Here is a 20,743-nt window from a genome sequence, read left to right on the forward strand (position 1 = left end):
CCCATAGCCCCCCCCCCCACCCTCTGTGAACGCATCTTTGTCCATACACAGTTAAAAAAGTTAAACTATTTTACTCTTTATAATTTAATGTCTTTAAAATATTTGATTTTTGAAAAATTTATTTTAGGTGTGTTCCAAAATATCCATGATTCTTTTGATGAGATAGATTCTTCCGGTTTAGTTCCGTACACGGTACAATCAGAAAACGGTAGGGAAACCTTAAAAGGGTTTCATAAACCTTTGGGTTACACTTCCTATCCTGCATTAATATAGTTTTTTCTTTACAAAGACGAGGACTATTTTTATTTTCAATTAACCTTTCAACAGCAAACCTCTGTAAGATACCAAGGACTGGTAGAACAAACAAACAAAGACAATGATTACTTCATTTAAATCTGAAATACTGAATTTCCACAAAAGAAAACACCCCTCTCTTAAATCTTATGAATCTCAATGAAGTTTGTTTATTTGGACAGAATATCTCATTTAGTAATAAATGAAATTGTTCAAACCTCTTTAAAAATAACTAAAATGGTGCTGTACTGTAATTAAAATAACAAATTTTTACAATTTATTTAAATTTAAAATCTTCAATCTTTTGAATCTTAGCCATAGAACCCCTGGTCAAATATTACACTGTAAACTGGCCAAATTGCTCATTTCAATATAATTGGCAAGATTGCATTGTAATTTGTAAAAATATATTTAAGTTCTTCATTGTACATAGGCATGCGCTTCTTCCTTCACGCTTAGAAAATTCCTTATAGCGTATAATCTTTATACATGCCATTAAATTATATTTACAACAACTTTTAGTATTGTGGAAACACATTTGTGTTCTCCTCTGAAGGGACTAGGAATTATTTTTTGGGAACTAAGCCGGTTTTGGTACACTGTAAGGGTCCCCGGGGTAAAGTTTAGAATAGTCAAGTGACCCCTGGTAAATTCTGGAATACAGAAGGGAATCCTGTGATTGTAGCAGAATGTCCTGAGAATGGGGAACCATCCCTTCCAGAAGCAGAACCCAGGTCTCCCATCCTAACCTTTTATTCTCAACCTTTAGAATATTTAAACATGAAAACTCATAAAAGGGTCTTCCTCGAGGTTGTTTAATGCATACTCTCTATGAGCTCCAATACACTGGAAATGTTATGTTCAAAGCAATTATGGCGCAGTTTGCTTAGGGAGACGGTTTACGAGTACAACATGAAACTGGCCGGAGCACCTTGAAACCGTCTCCCTAGGCAGACTGCCCCATTATTAGTGACGTCGTTTGCAGATTTTAAATTTTCATTGCCTTAGTGACGACTTTTACCAAACAATAAAGCGAATCGAGAGTAAGCTTCCTACTTAACAACCTTGAACTTCCTGGAGTTAGTAATTGATCAAGCCAAGAAAAAAAGAGATTTAATATACCTGTCACCCCGTATTCATGTAAAATTACTCAAAATATATTTTTTGAAACTTATATTCCATCTTACAGCCCAAAAACGTTTTGAGACTCAGAATGATAAAAACTTTTAGCCAAAAATGTGTTTTTTTATAAATTGGAATGTCTGCTTGTTATATTTAAAACAGAAAAAAAAATTGTTGGACCAATCTATGCAAAGTTTCAAAACAAACAAACTTTGGAATTGAGTCTTTGCCACAAACTCTGATTTTCTAATCACTATATCTTTGGAACCAAATGTTGCAGACCTTAGATATTTCAAACTAAGAATTCTGTTAGATAAAATAATTTGGGTTTGAAATATTAAAGGTTTACAACATCGAGTTCTAAAGAAATTGAGGTTTAAATATTAGATTTTGTTCCAAAGACTCAATTCCTTTACCCGGTCTTTGAATAAAGATTTCAAATAAAAACTAGGGTATTTTGAGTATCTTAAAGTAGGCAAACAATTCCTTTAAGCTCGTGCATGGTGTTAAGAGCACATTTCAGCTTCTCAAATGTCTAAAAACTGGGCTTAGATGTAAATGAAAAGAATATTTGAAATACTGAACAAACATTTACTTTAATGAATTGGTAACAAGACTTTTCTGATTTCATCTGTTCAATGTATGAAAACCAAATCCCAGTTTAAGAGTGTATAAAGAAATTATATTTGATATGACTGTGTGTGAGAAATGTCCCTCCCAACTATCTGAAGATTGTTGCAAGTTTTACAATCTCCGGACCAAGTTAGGATTGTGGGTTTGGCAGAGGGTTGACAAGGGAGAGACAGAAGAGTCGATACAAAACCTTCTACTTTAACTACTCAAGATACAGAATAAAGCAACCTCGACACCAGTAGAGTAAGTAGTTAGATAACACTGTATTTTAGGTTAAAAAGGACTCTTCATATAACTGTGATGTAAACTTTTATAAAATTAGAATTAGAAAATACTCAAGAATATTATGATTATTGCACAAAGTAACATGTAATTATGCAATTATGTAAAGAAATTCATTTCAAAAATGCCAAAACAAAAATTTCACAACATGAAAAATCCCATGCATGTGAAAATTATATACATCAAACATTGTATGATTTTGTTAAACTTGATTTGCAGAAGTTATGTCAAGTTTAATTTTTAATTTTATATTCAAATATCTCAGGTCTAAGTATACACAAATCTAATCAATTTTTATGGAATTAAATGGTTTGCAAGTTTGAAACAAACTCTAATTTTCAAATGTAATATAAAAGGTAAACGGCATCAGGTTCTAAGATATAAGGAAGAAGTACTTAAAACATATCCCAAACATGTCCAACTTTGGCATAGGTTTTTTGACAAATTTCAGGTTCAAAGAAATTATATTAAACTAAACAATAAAGTAATTTTGAGTGTTAATCAATATTATTCTGAACCAAAAAAATAGAATCTAGGGACAAACTAGATTTTATAGAAAATCCTAGAAAGGAACTGAGTCTTTGCCACAAACTCTGAGTCATTTACATTCCATCTTGAAATTACATTGTAGAAGAGATCATAACATTTTTCTCATTATATCACACTTATCAAAAGCATTTCAAAATGACTAACATTTTGTGTTTTGTGTAAAAAATTGGAATATCCCTAACTTTTTTCCCCACAATTTAGGACAAAATGCTCGTAATTTTGATGGCTTTAACTAGTACAGCATTTGAAACAAAATGCGATGATTTTTTCCTAACCCTGTAAAGTATTTTGTGCATATTATTTTGGAGGTTTCTGATGTATCTTCCTTGTAATATATACAAGAAGATCCATGAGAAATGTCCTCAAGTTTAAATTGCCCTGAAACCAACATTAGATTTATGACTTATGCATGTTTTTCTTACATAACTTTCATGGGTGGAGAAGCATGAATATTTATCTGTGATGTTGGTGTTGGGATCAAGTAAAACAATGAATATATTTCTTCTCTATCCTCTATCAAGAAATCTCACTGAGATTATATCCCGGGTTTTGTTAAGGTCGATAACTTTTGTATCAGGCCTACTTTAGATCTTATTGTATTTTTTTGCTTAACAATATATTTTTTAATACTTTTTAAAATTTCTCCAAGAAATTATTTTGTAAAGTTTTCAAGTATCTCAAGATTTATCTCCTGGGAGTGAAAATATCTCAGTTTACTAGGAGTGAATTTACTTTCAAGCCACAGCTTATTTTTTTCAGTTGGTGAAGGAGAAATCTTATCTTTACCGTCTACATTTTCAGAGATAGTGTTTTAAAGGGAGTTACTAGCAAACAGAGGTTGTTTACATGAAAACTTAGTATTGCGAATCAAGTAATAAGGATTTATTTCAGACCAATACTGAATCCATATGTTGAATAATTGTTGAGTGAAAGTAAAAACTTGATTCAAAATGTTCTGCAGCATTTTCCAACCTGGAGATACTATACTTAGTATTCACTCATAAGTTTGTTAAGAAACATTATTGGTCTGAAATTCTTTTTCTACAATATTGTATTTTTAAACAAAAAAAACCATCAAATGCCATTTATTCCCTTTAAAGCATAATGTACAGTAGTTCCAGAAATTAATCTATTGAAAAAAAGTTTGCCTTGTCTGCACTATTTGGAGTCTTTTTCAATCTGATCTCTATGTTATAGTATCGAGGTTCCAAACAATAATGGCAAGAAGAAGAAAAAGATTGAGAAGAAGAAGTTTAGGATTTCTTCCAGACAAACCCAGGCGGATGGATCCAAACCTTAAGCAAAACAGGAAAAGGGGTAGGGGAATATCTTGCTTTGGGATCAGTCTAATCTCATCTCCAGACACAGAAATTTTACCTTTCGGACAGACAAAAGGGAATAGTCAGTACAATTTCTCGTTGCAAAGTGATAGTGAGACCCAGACTACTGTAGATGAGCAGAGCGCTGGGCAATGGATTATTGAAAAGCAAATAAACAGTGATAAAATCACACTAAACAATGTGTCCCACCATATTATAAATTTTGAAGAAAATTATGAACCACATGAACTTATATCTTTGAGCAATATAGATCCATTTACAAACTTGGATGGGAATCTGACACAAGAAAATGAAAGGTAGTGTTTACAGTTGGCTCACATGCAAATAGTATAATATTTTAAATTCAAGATCTTCCTTTGATTAAATCCTTCTTTTTTGGAAAGAACTACTTAAGTGGCGTGGGGTTAGTATTATTGCAAGAATTAACACTGTGTGAAATCTATATATAAATTTGGCTTGTCTGTCTGTTTGTTTGTTTGTTTGTCTGTCTGTTTGTTTGTATCCAATAAACGTCAAAACGGCTGAACCAATCGGGCCCAAATTTTTTGTGGGACATCTAGGGACCCCAGGGAAGGTTTATGAATGATCAAAATTTCAAATATTTGTCTCCATCAAAATTCGATCTTCATTAAAATTTTGAAAATCCACGAAATTTTTTGTGAAAATCCGCGAATTATTTTTGTTTTGTTTTACGATGTACACAAAGAGAACATGTTCACAATTAATTTAGAAGATGGGCGCGAAGCGCCCTCTAAGGCTAATAATTTAAATTTTCTAAAATTCTTTATTTAATCTGCACACCACTTTTAATGTTTTTCCTTGGGTTATCCCAACGTCGGAGTAAACAAATAAAACAGTATTTTTAAGGGAAGAGGTTGAGAGGAGGTGCATGAAGTGCAATTGTTCTCAACCATCTTAAAGACTGATTAGAGAAAAGTTGAAGTTGAATTCCTTATCTATTTATCTATTTATATATTTATGATACATGATGTGTATGAAGTGATATTAAATTATGCCTTTTCTTAAGATTCTTCATAAAGATTTCTGTATATTTTCTGTCAAATATTACAAGCTGCCCCCTACAAAATATTTAATAAACTCATTCTTGGAGTTTGATTTAAAACCTAATAATGTACGTATATATACAGGGTTACTCACAACAAAGGATGAGACTTCAGATACGATTGTATGAGATTTATATTGTCTGTTTCCTTATGTTTATGATTGTAAATTGGTTACTTTCTTTGCAAAATCATTTAATAAGCAAGTAAAAGATTGTGTTCCAAGTAGAAGACTTCATTAAACCTTGGAATCATCTTATTTAAAGTGTTTCAGGTCGTCTTTGCAGTCTTGTCTTTTGTGAGCAACCCTGTAGTTACTATTTTAGTTATTGACTATCTATAATAAAGTTACGCATCTGATTCTGTCCCTTAAAGGGAGTGGCTTGCAAGGAGGTGTTCATTTTCTTGGACACAAGTAGAGAACTGTTTTTTTCCTATCCAGTATCTTAATAAAAAATCAATTTGAATATTTTGAGAATTCTCTTTGCGTTTGTTAAAAGTTGCCAAAATAAAAGATAAATATTATTTAATATTATTGAGTTAAAAATATCTTCCGTTTGAAACTGATTTTTCTGAAAATGGTAATTTTATTTTACCACAGGGTAAAGTGGTTTTAGTAATATGTATTTCAAAAGAAAGTTATAGCATAACATATGGAATTGTTAAATTTCTTTGAGATAACCTGTCATAAAATATGAATTTTAGAAGCAGTTCGGTTGAAAAATCCAAACTGCTTTTTCTTTGTTTTTGTTGAAAAAAAGCAAACATAGATTTGTAATTTATTATGTAATAAAAGAGACACCTTAGAAAAAGTTGGTGGCTTGCATTCATCAGTTACACATCATAGAAACACTGTTAGGAAAAAAAATATTCGGTTCTTTATTAGTGCGTGATCTGAATGAAAGGGGTTCCAAGGCAGACACTCCCTTTGATTTTTAAAGGGCCTGAAGGTGTAATTTTGAGTGACTCTCCATTCATGAGTGGCAAGTCTGATTTACAACAAAAATTTTTTTTAAAGAAGAATTTAATTCCTTCTTTCTTTTCTTCTGCGTAAATCCTCAAAATACTTTATAAGAAAATTGCAATAAAAAAATTAAAAATAAGAGGGGTTGCTTCATCATATTTTCTTGGTCTACTGTTTAATCAGTACTTCTTTGAATCAGACATGCAACTCTATAATTAGAAAGTCATTAAAAATGACATCTATAGTCCTGTTAAGTGTAATTAAAAGCATGGAGAAGAATTGGTTAAAAATAAGTCCAACAAATATAGTATTTATTGTAGTTATACTTTTTGTTAATGATTAATCTGCTCAACTTCCAGTACAAAATGTCCAAATCTAAAAAATTAAAATGTATAAAATGAAGAATATTCTGAGTAAAAATAAAGTTTAAATCTATTATTAAGATTAATTTTGAGACAATAATTTGTGATTAGATGAACAGCAAGTTTTAAGTTAAAAGTATTTGCCTTCATGTAATTTAATCCTGATTAATGACAGATACCGTATAAGCTCCTTGACACTTTGTAATATTATGAAAACTTTAGAATGCTGAAATATATTCAATTAAATGATATTATAAACTGGAGGACAAAGTCTTTTTGAAAAAAGTCATTAAATAGATCCCATGTTAATCGGAATGCCCATATATAAGCAACAATGACTCCTTGACCACTTCTTTTGACAAATTATTATTGTAAAATAACATTTTTAAAATACAGGGTGTCTCACAAAAAACATGACAGTTGGTAAATAGTATTGAATGTCGTCTTCCCTACACTGTATTAGATATTAAAGGCTGTTTGCAGTTAATTTCGTTTAAAACATCGAATATATTTTACATTGAAGTTAATTTTACTATAATATGATTCCTATATAGTATTTTTATTACTGTCTTTGGTATTAAACAACTTTCTAAACTATTCACCAACTGACATGTTTCGTGGGACGCCTTGTATGTAAAACTACAAATTTTTTTTAAAAAATAGGTGACCTGAAACATTGGTTTTATTTATTTATCTAATTCATCTAATTTTTTCCAGAGTCTCATTAAAAATAATCTCCATCTTTGTGGGTATTTGAGTAGGTATAAACACGATATCAAGAATTATAGTGCTTTGAACAGGAAGTACATTTGATATATATTTTTGTCCAGATTAAAATAATGAAATATATTTCATTTTATTTTAAAATGTGAAATTAAACTTTTCTCTGACACATCAGGAGAATATCTTTATATCAATTAATCATCCCACTTTCATCTGGAATTCTAACCTGCAGGCTGCAGCTGCTCTCTTCAGTTCAAATAATTTAAAGGAAAAAACATTCACAATGTTTTATTTTCTACATAAAGCTGACATTTGAAAGATATTTTTTTTTGCTTTGTATTCAAATATTACAGTGATAACCAGAAAACTCTGTAAAAGGAAGACGATTTATAGACTCAAGTTGATGAGTTTAAATAGTCCAATGAGCTTGGGACACAGCAAGTGCACAGTGAACACAGACAAATTTCACTTAACAAGTGATTTAATAAGTGTCTGGTAAAACTTTTTGCTTAGTAACAACCTAAAAAACACAAGTATGGCGATAAAGTCGTCTTCCTATTTCAGAGTTTTCTGGTTATCACCGTACATATCACCGTACATATCACCGTACATATCACCGTACATATCACCGTATATATCACCGTACATATCACCGTACATATCACCGTACATATCACCGTACATATCACTGTACATATCACCGTATGTATGAAAGAAAATACAAATTATACTTTGAAGAAAACTAAAAATGCTATTGATTTGCTATAAGTTTATGAGAAGGTTTTTTTCTCTAACATTTATCGTTATTTCCTTTATTGCATTTATTGGCAATTTATAAAAACATAAATTTGGAAATATTAAAAAAGATAAGAAATAGTTGTAAAGTAATCTAGATTGGAGACCCAGCTTTGTCAGAAGTTTTCCCTAATAAAGTGAACCAATTCAACTCAACATTTCCCTAATAAAGTGAACCAATTCAACTCAACATTTTCCTAATAAAGTGATCAATTCAACTCAACATTTCCCTAATAAAGTGAACCAATTCAACTCAACATTTCCTTAATAAAGTGAACCAACTCAACTCAACATTTCCCTAATAAAGTGAACCAATTCAACTCAACATTTCCCTAATAAAATGAACCAATTCAACTCAACATTTCCCTAATAAAGTGAACCAATTTAACTCAACATTTTCCTAATAAAGTGAACCAATTCAACTCAACATTTTCCTAATAAAGTGAACCAATTCAACTCAACATTTCCCTAATAAAGTGAACCAATTCAACTCAACATTTCCCTAATAAAGTTAACCAATTCAACTCAACATNCAACTCAAGATTTTCCTAATAAAGTGAACCAATTCAACTCAACATTTTCCTAATAAAGTGAACCAATTCAACTCAGCATTTCCCTCATAAAGTGAACCAATTCAACTCAACATTTCCCTAATAAAGTGAACCAATTCAACTCAACATTTCCCTAATAAAGTGAACCAATTCAACTCAACATTCCGTAATAAAGTGAACCAATTCAACTCAACATTTCCCTAATAAAGTGAACCAATTCAACTCAACATTACCCTAATAAAGTGAACCAATTCAACTCAACATTACCCTAATAAAGTGAACCAATTCAACTCAACATTTCCCTAATAAAGTGAACCAATTCAACTCAACATTACCCTAATAAAGTGAACCAATTCAACTCAACATTACCCTAATAAAGTGAACCAATTCAAAACATTTCCTTGATATAAATTGAAAAATAATGCCGCTTGTAATTTTAAATTCAACTAATTTAAATTGGATTAGTTTTTAATTCTGAAAAGAGGGGGGGGGGGCTTTCTTACAATTTTTTAATCCATAGTATCTGTATGGCTTTTGTTTTATAATAGTCAAGCATTCAGGTTGGAATATATGTCACAGGAAAAAAGCTTCTGAAAAAAAACCTGGAAATAAAAACTTAGGTAAAAAAGTCCCCATTTTCTGAAGTCCTAAAACAAAATGTAACTGGAAATAAAGTCCTAGGTTTTAGATTCCTGAGACTTTTTTCCTGAAAAAGTCCTAGAAATAAAGTCACTAAATTTGTATAACGATTTATGAAGAAAAATGTTATACCACTTTTTAGTAAGATTTTTCGATATTTATCAGTTTTCTGTCGGTTCAAGTTTTCCTTTAAAGTGTAATATAAAATAGGCATCTATTCTTTAGTAGTACATTACCGAGATCTACACAGCCCTGAGTTTAAGGTGCAGACCAATATTATTCACAATGATACTCCTTAGTGATCAATAATATGGAAGATATAGCCGTTTGTGTAGATCAAAAGGTGTTTAATTCTGAACATTTCCTCCATTGTTTCAAATGTATAAACTCCGCAAGTCACTTTCCAGAGAAACCACAGTTATACCAATCTTTTTCAAAGAGAAAATTATGGATATCATGCATTCCTGGCATAGCTTTTACAGGTATTTTTACGTGCCTCTCTATAAACGGAAAAGATCAATTTAAATTAAATGTTTACAGTCCCATTAAGTTTTTTGTATTGTAAACCAATTTCTGTTAAAGCAAAAGAAACTATTTTCTGAAATGCCCCCACGTACTGCAGTATACAGATTGATCTTTGAGAGAGTGGAGCACACAACCTGTACAACTTTTAAAGCATTAGCGTACTTCCTCTGTAACCTCGTTGAGGGTAACCCTTGATCATAAACTGATCAGAATTATGGCTGTTCTCAATTTGAATTTTATAAAGCAAGAAGTCCTTGGGTCCGCAATAGCAAAATGTCGTCAAAGCAAATGTTTTTGACTCTTTCAACAAATAATTTGTTCAGTTATGTAAGAACAATTTTTCTCAGTTTAAACTTTAAATTAAATGCATAAAACGGATTCAAAAATACGATAATTTTTTTGGGGGCTCACTTTAGTTTTACTAAATGTTATTTTTTAGATTTAAACTACGAATGTAAAGTCATAAAAAAGGCAGTTTTGCCTAATTGGAAATATTCCTGTATATATATTTGCAACATTTTACCCAGCTGCTGCCTTGCTTTATCTGGAGGAGAATGTATTAGAATCATAAAAAATCTGAAACAAAACAATCAGCTGAAATAATTGTTGGCAAGATTATTTATTCGCCAACGTATAGGAAAAATATTGCTTTCGTGAACAAAAATATTTTATTAGTCTGATTCAAAAATTGAACGTGACGTAGATTTAAATTTGATTTAAAAGATTGTGGTAAAATAGAGAATATTTTTGAGCTGTGCAACGGCAGTATTAATAAGTAAGACGATACCTTACTTACCCCTCCAGAGTCCAGACTTATGGGCATATCAACATTACAAGGAGGAAGGCTAAGCCCTCAGCTGATAAAGTGGCGGCTACGTCAGCTGATAAAGTAGCGGCTACCTCAGCTGATAAAGTTGCGGCTACCTCAGCTGATAAAGTGGCGGCTACGGTTCCCTTAAGGGGGTAAAGGAACGGATCCGCAGCAATCAGAATGCCCTATCCCGAAAGATAACAACTAAAAAGACAATCCCTCCCCTAACCCCTTTTGAAAAAATAACTCATACGCCGTCAGTGGAAAGGTATTAAAAAATTATATTTATTTGAAATTGCGTGAAAAGAAGACCTACATGCAGTCCATGCAGTTACTGCTGGCTTGATTATCAAGAAATGCATTTTTCATTATATAGATATTATTATGCAGAGAAGATGAGGGTTTGGAGCGTATATTTTCTTATGTTCAGGGACTATTAGAGGCCGTTTTACACTTTTTTCTGGTTAATACCACTCTAATATATATTCTATCCTCTTTGATTATTCACTAAAATTATCATTTTTTTAAAACAATCATAATCTAATTTCTCTAGTCTCAGCAAATTCAAAACAAAATATGGTTTTTGTTCATTAAAAGATGTAATAATTACACCAGAATTTCGCACAAATTTAAATTCATCAAATTTAAGTGTCCAACTGCCAATGTCATTTACAAAGATACTTCTTATTCAATTTTTTAAAGTAATTTTTTCATACACCCTTAATGTCTAGCTAGCCATCAAATATCAAGTTTAGTTGGTTTTATTTTCTACACAAAAAGCTCCATTGAGCTTTAAGAAACGCCAGTCATTTTCAATGTTTACTTCTCAAGGTTGTATAATAAGGTTGATTACTCTCAATGCGCTCCAATGTACGGAAAATGTCGTCTCCTAAATCATAAGATTGATAGATAAAAACCTTTAATTATGTCTCTGGACGAAAGTGACGTCATATGAGGTTTTATCAATCTAAACTTAGGAGACGAAATTTTCCGTACAGTGGTGCTCATCGAAAGTAACCAACCTTATTATACAATCTTGATATTTCTCGAGTTCCAAGATTAATCCAATCTTGGAAAATATGAAGACGATATTCAATCCTAGCATAAATTATACAATTAGTTGTGTTTTCTAAAACAATACGATTCTTGTTATCTGTACATATAAAACTAGCTAAAGTGGCCGCCGGCGTTGGCCTTTGAAAAAAATTTCGAATTTAAAAAGAAAAAAATTTCCGCCTGTTATCTCCGGGGTACTCAATGGTATCTTTAAAAAATGTCAACAATTCGATCCAGCCGTTTGGCCAACTAAAACTAACATATTATATAGCTTCATTATATAGAGATAGCAATCTCTGTTTGATTGTGTCCAATCATAACTCAGAGATCCCGAATTGCCTCAAATTTTGGATAACTTGTTAGAACCAGGGGAAGGTTTTTTGTTTGGTTTAAAAATTGTGTTGATGTCCAGGCAAAGCTGGATTTCACAAGATAGCAATCAAACATTAGTTATTGAATAACACCTGTTCTGGGAGTAACGCATAAATAAAGATCATTTTTGAAATGCAAAAAAAACTGCAACACAAAAATGGAGGAATATTTGTTTAAACATTATATTTTTACATAAAAATATTTATTTCAAAATTACTTTAACGCAGTCTTTACTCTATGGTGTATGTATTGATAATCTAATGCTGTAAAAGTTTAAGAGATAATTTTTGTTTGTTTTTGGTTTCTTAAACTGTTCATTTTATTTGTGCCTTCTCTGCAAAAGTGGTGAACATTTCTTCGTATTAGAAACGATGGAAAATTACAGAAATAAACACTTTTCGAGTCAGAAAAACGACGTTATTTTTGTATTTATGTATCTTGGTTTAGTCTCCTGAATAAACCAGTTTGCAGGGTATATGTATCTTGGTTTAGTCTAATGAATAAACCAGTTTGCAGGGTATATGTATCTTGGTTTAATCTAAGAATAAACCAGTTTGCAGGGTATATGTATCTTGGTTTAGTCTAAGAATAAACCAGTTTGCAGGGTATATGTATCTTGGTTTAGTCTAATGAATAAACCAGTTTGGAGAGTATATGTATCTTGGTTTATTCTCCCAAATAAACCAGTGTGCAGGGTATTTAAATATTGGTTTAGTGAAATCTCCTGAATAAACTGCAATGTGCAGGGTATATAAATATTGGTTAAGTCTCCTGAATAAATCAGTGTGCAGAGTATATAAATATTGGTTTAGTAAGTCTCCTGAATAAACTAGTGTGCAGAGTATATAAATATTGGTTAAGTCTCCTAAATAAACCTGTGTGCAGAGTATATAAATATTGGTTTAGTCTCCTAAATAAACCAGTATGCAGAGCATATAAATATTGATTTAGTCTCCTAAACAAACCGTTGAGCAGGGTATATGAATATTGGCTAAGTCTCCTGAATAAACCAGTGTGCAGGGTATATAAATATTGGTTAAGTGAAGTCTCCTGAATAAACCAGTGTGCAGGGTATATAAATATTGGTTAAGTCTCCTGAATAAAACAGTGTGCAGGGTACATAAATATTGGTTAAGTGAAGTCTCCTGAATAAACCAGTGTGTAGAGTATATAAAAATTGGTTTAGTGAAGTCTCCTGAATAAACCAGTGTGTAGGGTATATAAATATTGGTTTAGTCTCCTGAATAAACCAGTGTGCAAGGTATATTAATATTGGTTAAGTGAAGTCTCCTGAATAAACCTGTGTTCAGGGTATATAAAAATTGGTTTAGTGAAGTCTCCTGAATAAACCAGTGTGTAGGGTATATAAATATTGGTTTAGTCTCCTAAATAAACCAGTGTGCAGAGTATATAAATATTGGTTAAGTCTCCTGAATAAACCAGTGTGCAGGGTATATAAATATTGTTGAAGTCTACTAAATAAACCAGTGTGCTGAGTATATAAATATTGGTTAAGTCTCCTGAATAAACCAGTGTGCAGGGTATATAAATATTGGTGAAGTCTCCTGAATAAACCAGTGTGCAGAGTATATAAATATTGGTTTAGTCTCCTAAATAAACCAGTGTGCAGAGTATATAAATATTGATTTAGTTTCCTAAATAAACCGTTGTGCAGGGTATATTAATATTGGTTTATACTCCTAAATAAACCGTTGTGCAGGGTATATAAATATTGGTTTATACTCCTAAATAAACCAGTGTGCAGGGTATATAAATATTGGTTTATACTCCTAAATAAACCAGTGTGCAGAGTATATAAATATTGGTTAAGTTTTTGAATAAACCAGTGTGCAGAGTATATAAATATTGGTTTATACTTTTAATAAACCGTTGTGCATAGTATATAAATATTGAGTCTAGGAGGCAAGATATCAATTATTTCTGTCTATATATATAATTATCCTTGAGGCTTGTAGTGGAGGAAAAAGGTTTAACTCGTACACTGCGCATATATTAAGTGATTAACTAGATAAAGTATAGAAAAAATCAAGAAGTGGGAGGGGTTAATGTAAACTGCAGAGGCCGTGATTATCCAACCGGAACCTTGAAACTAAGAAACCATAACATATTGCAAGGGTCTATAAAGTTAGAATTATTTAAAGATAATAATAAAATCGTCTTGCTTTTTAATTATATACTTAATGAATTTAAAATATTTAATTTTTTTGTGTAAAAAGTAATAACTGGGACAAAAATATCAAAATATATAATTGAATATAAGTTATAACGTAGAAAGACCAAAATTTGGAAATTACATTTTCTCGTAGTGAACAAATACAGGCATGAACACCCTTCCCCAGATATCTTTCTCTCTGTTCTAAACTTATAGTTGTCAATTCGTCTGAGCCTATGTGACTTGGGATTTAAAAACTGTTAATTTGGTTCTAATATCTATGAAATAACTAATTGCTTTTGCCTCAAAATCTAATCGTTAAACCCATATATATGTCAAACCTGTTATTTGAGATCTTTAATATTCCTAACGATAACTTCAACTGTCATCTAGTTTGGTATGTCAAAGGTAGTGTCGTTAATCGTAAATCGTTAAGGTTCGTTTTATTTGAAACACTTTTTTTCTATATAAAATTTTGACCTTGAGAATATAGAAAAACAAGCGCATAAAAACAATGGTTTTTGATTCGTTTTCCCATTTTTTCAGGATAAAAATATTGCAAAGTTTAACTACATACAGTTTTGAAGGGTTGAAAGCTTTAAAAACAACACTTTTCAAAATGTTTCCTCAGAATATTTCTATTTTTTCTCTTGATTAAACAGTCTGAATAAATTATATAGATTTGTCTCTGAAGTTTCACCTTTTGTAAACATATCCTTAAACCCTTATATTCCCAGGATTCGAGACTTTTTTGATGTGATTTCTAACCAGAGCGTAGTAAAAAAGCAGCTGGATGAGAAAAAGCTGGTGGATGAGAAAAAGCAGCTGGATGAGAAAAAGCAGCTGGATGAGAAAAAGCTGGTGGATGAGAAAAAGCAGCTGGATGAGAAAAAGCAGCTGGATGAGAAAAAGCTGGTGGATGAGAAAAAGCTGGTGGATGAGAAAAAGCTGGTGGATGAGAAAAAGCTGGTGGATGAGAAAAAGCTGGTGGATGAGAAAAAAGCTGGTGGATGAGAAAAAGCTGGTGGATGAGAAAAAGCTGGTGGATGAGAAAAAGCTGCTGGAAGTGAAGAAGCTTCTGGAAAGGAAGAAGCTGCTGGAAGTGAAAAAGCTGTTGGATGAGAAAAAGCTGCTGGAAGTGACGAAGCTTCTGCAAGGGAAGAAGCTGCTGGAAGTGAAAAAGCTGTTGGACCAGCTGGGACTGAGGAAGCTGCTGAAATTGAAGGAACTGCTGGGACTAAAAAACTATTGGATCTGAAAAACTGCTGCACTAGTGAAAGCTGTTGGACTACTTGAAGTCACAGTCTCCGGTTTTAGGAGACCAGCCTTGTTGTTAAGGACTTTTTTACTTGTGGAAATGCATTTCTGTGGCATTGATACACTTTTCCCGCCATAAAAGTCTATTTTTCATTGAGCTGTCGCAACATTGTCAGCTGCAGCAGATACAGAATATTGACGGAATGAGTGGAAGGTAAAAATCTTGATGCTGCTAAACCTCTCCTAAACAAGATTCATCGACTCACAGTATCTAAGCCCACCAAAGAATACTAGGATTAATACTTACTTCATAACCAGCCAATAAACCCTTGAGAGGGCCTTGCTGTTCTCAAACATCTGCACTTTATTTGTAGAAAAGATATCTGACTTGTGTATAATATTGGTTTTAGAGGATTTCAGGAGACTAGGTATTCTGGGGAAAAACTTCACATATGATCCATATTACCCCTTGATGGTTGAATTTATCATGCTGTAAGTAGTCCACACTCCACATGGTTGATGAAACCATATCCTTTCTGGCCTGAGGTGCCTGAAGTAGACATGAGAACACTCCTATTTGGTTGGCACTTGGCATCTTAGTTTTAAACTCCACCGAGTTTGTTGAAGCAGTCTAAAGGAGTTGAGTTTTTGCCACAAAGTCTGATTTCCTAATCTCTATATCTTTGTAACCCAATGTCGTAGACCTTAGATATTTCAAACTATTAATACTTATAGATAAAATGATATAAGTTTGAATATCAAAGGTTTGCACCATCTGGTTTCACAGATATTGGGATCAGAAGATTTGAGTTTGTGGCTGTTCTTTGTAAAGTAAATCCACCAGCAAGTAAAGTGTTAAGCTAGATAGAGGTTAAAATGGAGGAAAAGTTCTGAATCGTGTTTTAAAAATAAAAATTTCCGCATGACCAGCTCTACTTTCAAAGTTTCAGCTCGTATCTATTAACTTAAATACAGACCTAAGTGTTATTTTAAAATCTTCATTTTTTAAAAGAATCTGTTAAATCATTCTTAAATATGTTTTTACCTTTATACAGGAGTCTGCATATCATAGTTGAGAGCTAAACTATTTTTCTATGATGATTATTTTCTTGTTTTCGTTGTCGATTTTTTAACAATTTCTTGTTGAGTATATTTTCTTCCGTCAAAAATAGAGTTCACTTTGCTGTGAATATAGAAAATGTATCCTAACCTAATCTGAAAAGAGTATACATATACGTAATTTTTGGTCGTCTTCCATACTGTATTATTTATAAAGATTAAAAAAAACTAGTTGATTTTATAAAGTATAATCAAAGTATCCTTTCTATGTCAAAAAAATTATTTCTCTTTCTAGTTCCCTGATTTTACTTTATGATCTATTTTAGATTTTTGCCATTAGCTGAGTATTTTTTAATCAAAAATCTATGTCTGATTATAACTCCTGAACCCCTGGAGCAATTTGCGTCAAATTTTTATTGGGGAACTCGAGAGAACCGCAGAAATGTTTTTATCGGGAAAAATTGCAAAGATCGTAATTTACGACCAAGCGCGGGTGAACGGCGTAAGTAACTATCTGAACTTTCCAAAATGTAATCTTTAGTCATATATTTGAACTAAGTCGTATTTGATTAAATGGTGTATACAGTATTTTAAAGCGGGCGTACAGATACTTTATAGAATATAAGGGATTTGTAACCAGAGGTTTCATAAATGGAGTTAAATATTTTTGTTAAATATTATAATACAAAATTGATATTAAAAATCTCATATATTTACTTTATGATTCTTTTAATCTTAACATTTTCTATAATTAGATGTAAATCAACACAAAGATATATGGTATACATAAAAAGAAAACGTGAGGTTCCGATCATCGATCTTTAAGACTCCTTATTTGTATACCATTTGTCCTGAGTTTCTCTGACTGCATGAGTTTGATAAAGTGTGTGTGATGATATGATCTAAAAACCTAAACCACCAAGTATCCTGGGGCTAGGAGTAGATATGGGCGTAGCATTGAGGCCGTTTCAAAACATTCAAGTTTATTTTGCAATAAAAGTAATTTATTTGCAAAATTGTATTCTTGATAGGTTTGTTTTAATTAATTGATTAATTTTTACTCTGGTCAAAGATATTAACAAAAAGTTCAAAACGATTTATCAAAAGAAAAATATTGCATAATGTAAAAAAGCAAACTTGTCCAGTATGCAATTTTAATATAGGATTCACATTTCAGATTTGTCTGGAGCCTCTTAAAAGTCTAACAACTTTAAATATATGAAAACCGTTCTCAAAACTATTCCTATCGCTGGTTAGGAGTAAGGTATCACCAGCTGCAAGGTGTCTTAATTCACCTGGAAATTAAGTGACAATTTTCAGATCGTCTTCTCTATTTAAATTTAGCCTGTCTGGGTGTCTGTTAGTTTGTATCCAATAAACGTCAAAACGGCTGAATCGATCAGGCCCAAATTTTGTGTGGGACCTCATGTTGCCCCAGGTAAGGTTTATGGTCAATCAGATTTTAAATATGAAATCTTAAAATATTTTTATCTTAAATTATTTAATTTTGTAAAATTTTTAAAATGCGCGAAAAATATTATGAAATCCGCAAATTTAAAAAAGAATTTATACTGTACAAAGAGAAGATGCTTGCAGTTAAAGCCACAATTAAAAGTTGAAAAAGAAGATGGGTGCGAAGCGCCCTAAAAGCATAGTTTCAATAAATTATTAATTTATTAATTAAAACATTATGAGAAAATTGTAATCCGTAGGATTTTCGTCTGCTAGAGTTTAAAATTAGTTTTTTTACGTTTTGATTGCATACGGTTGTACTTAGTATAAAAAGAAAATTCTTGTATACAAACGAGACATTACAGACACATCATTGCAGCCTTTTTCCGTTTTCATTAAATGAACTCTGAAGACATAATTTTATTATGACTTTTAAAATGAGGAATTAAAATTTTTAACAAAATTTAACAAACACGATCTCTAATTCGTCACGATAAATTCGTATGTTCATTTGTAGCTTAGGAAAGGCGTACTCACCCCGCATTTCTGGTTTGTACTGTTAGGAAATATTCTCTGTTTTTTAGTTTGTCAAGCCACCAAAGTAAAATATAAAACAGGCGGATTCAAATTTGCCCAGGGGAAAAATGTGTGACTGCGGCGCCCGGGGAGTAAATTCTGTGACTCGCAGTTTAAAATTCAGGGCTCATGGTGGACAAAAAACCTCTACCTCGTTAGCCTCGCTATCTACTTATACCTATAATTTCCAATGATTTGCAACTGTAGAAAACAAAGACAAAAGACAAATAAAACATAAGAATACCCTGGAGGTTTCTAGTGTAGAAGTACTATACTCAAATATTGGAAGTATGCCGAGTACAATAAGCCCTGAGATACGTGTGCATATTGTGCTTTATGCAATACATACAAATATATTTATGTAAATATATCCTCTAAATATCGCTAGTTATAAACTGCGTTATCCAAAAATATTCCCATTGTGAGACAGCTTGAAAAAAACCGCCATTGTTCTCCAAAAGCTAATAAAAGAGGAAAAAATGTATCAAATAAAAATGTCTTCTTTTTTATCTAATAACAGTTGACAAAGATATTAATTGAATTTAGGACAAATTCAGAGGTGTACAACGGGGGGGGANTTGGGCTCACCCCCCCCCCTTGGATAAAAAGAAAGAAAATTATGCCCCGCCCCCCCCCCCTTGACAAATTCCTATATACATTATACGCCCCTGACAATTTTATGGGGAAAAATTATTTTAGAAAAATGAGAAAGTAGCCTTTTTGTGCCTTTCGTTTCAGTTTCAATCCTACAGTATTAAATGGGTTCATGAAAGAATATCAGGTGGTTCGAGGACAACAAATGTATCTTCATGAAAAGTGAAAATTAAATTGATGCTTTAAATGTTTTATAATCTTTAGTTGATTACACCATACCCTGGCCAAGATGTCAGAGATTCAAATGTATATTACCCGCCCATCAACTAGACATCTTTTACAAGGTAGTTAGATCTAATTAAATAGAATAAATAACATGATTATGCTAAGGATGATTAGCAAATATATTTAAGTCGTAACTTTTGTCCTTTGTTCTTGTTCGTCAGATTTAGCTAAGTTTTAAATAGGGTGTCCCAATAAAAATCGTCTTTGATTTCCAATAATGAATAAATAAAATAAAGCGCATCAAAAAAAGATTCAACGTCTAATAAGCTTTCCAAAATGGGGTCTACCTTCTTTGTATCTTTAAAATTGACGGAGATATTAAACATTTTAAAAGTTTTGTTGATTTTTGATTAACTGGAATCTGGACAAATTTCCTAATATCGCCGTCAATCTTGAAGGTAAACAAATTGTAGACCACATTTTGGAAAACCCGAGACTTCTAGTTTCTGGTGTTAAATGTGATTCTACAAAGTTATATTTACGAAATAATCCCAGTTGGAACAAAGACGATATAGTAGTCCTCATTTAATTCCCATGTTTATTGGGACAGCCTGTAGGTAACTCTGCAGATTGTGAGATCAGCAGCTGTTCTTTACAGATTATATATTTCATCCCTAGATGTCTACATAATCTTCGATTCCATCATTTTTAATTACAAGTTTTAACCATTAATATCAAGTTCAGGTGATGTAGATTCAAAAGTTTCTAACTCTAACCTTTCAGAGTAGTTGTGCGCTAATCTCTTTATATAAAGTAGTAATCTCTGTTTGTCTGTTTGTATGTCCAATCATAACTCATGAACCCCTTGACCGAAATGCCTTAAATTTTGATTGGGGAACTCGGTAGAACCACGGGAATGTTCTCCATAGTTTTTAGGTTTATTTTGTTCTTAAAAATGGAAAAAACTGATCTTAATGTCATTTACACATATATTTTTATCTCTGAGTTACAGCGTTAAATTCTAATTTAAACTTGAAATTTGTTCCACGGTTTTTGTTAATCAAGGAAAGAAACTGACATTTCAACCTATTTTTGAATTATTTACAGGAATGGGAAATTTTTTGAATGTTTGATTATAAATATCCCCCCCCCATCCATCCTCCCTACTCCTTACCTCCTTTTCTCTTCTCCCTACCTCCCTACCTCCCTACTTCCCTACCTCCCTACTCCCTACTTCCCGACCTCCCTACCTCCCTACCTCCCTACTCCCTACTTCCCTCCCTCCCTACCTTCCTACCTCCACCTCCCTACCTCCCTACCTACCTCCC

General features: G+C 32.1%; 1 protein-coding gene across 1 annotated transcript in view; it reads left to right on the forward strand.

Moving 5' to 3' along the window:
• LOC111698406 (uncharacterized) overlaps positions 1 to 5,811 on the forward strand; it is a 54,911-nt gene extending 49,100 nt beyond the window's left edge. The window contains exons 26-28 of the mRNA XM_023468740.1: positions 128 to 208; positions 4,078 to 4,516; positions 5,088 to 5,811. Of these exons, the coding sequence (XP_023324508.1) occupies positions 128 to 208; positions 4,078 to 4,516; positions 5,088 to 5,139 (572 nt within the window). The 3' untranslated portion in view covers positions 5,140 to 5,811. The remainder of the gene's footprint in view (positions 1 to 127; positions 209 to 4,077; positions 4,517 to 5,087) is intronic.
• The last annotated feature ends 14,932 nt before the right edge of the window (positions 5,812 to 20,743 follow it).

This window comes from Eurytemora carolleeae, unplaced genomic scaffold (assembly GCF_000591075.1).
Source record: "Eurytemora carolleeae unplaced genomic scaffold, Eaff_2.0 scaffold50, whole genome shotgun sequence".
NCBI classification, from domain to species: Eukaryota; Metazoa; Arthropoda; class Copepoda; order Calanoida; family Temoridae; genus Eurytemora; species Eurytemora carolleeae.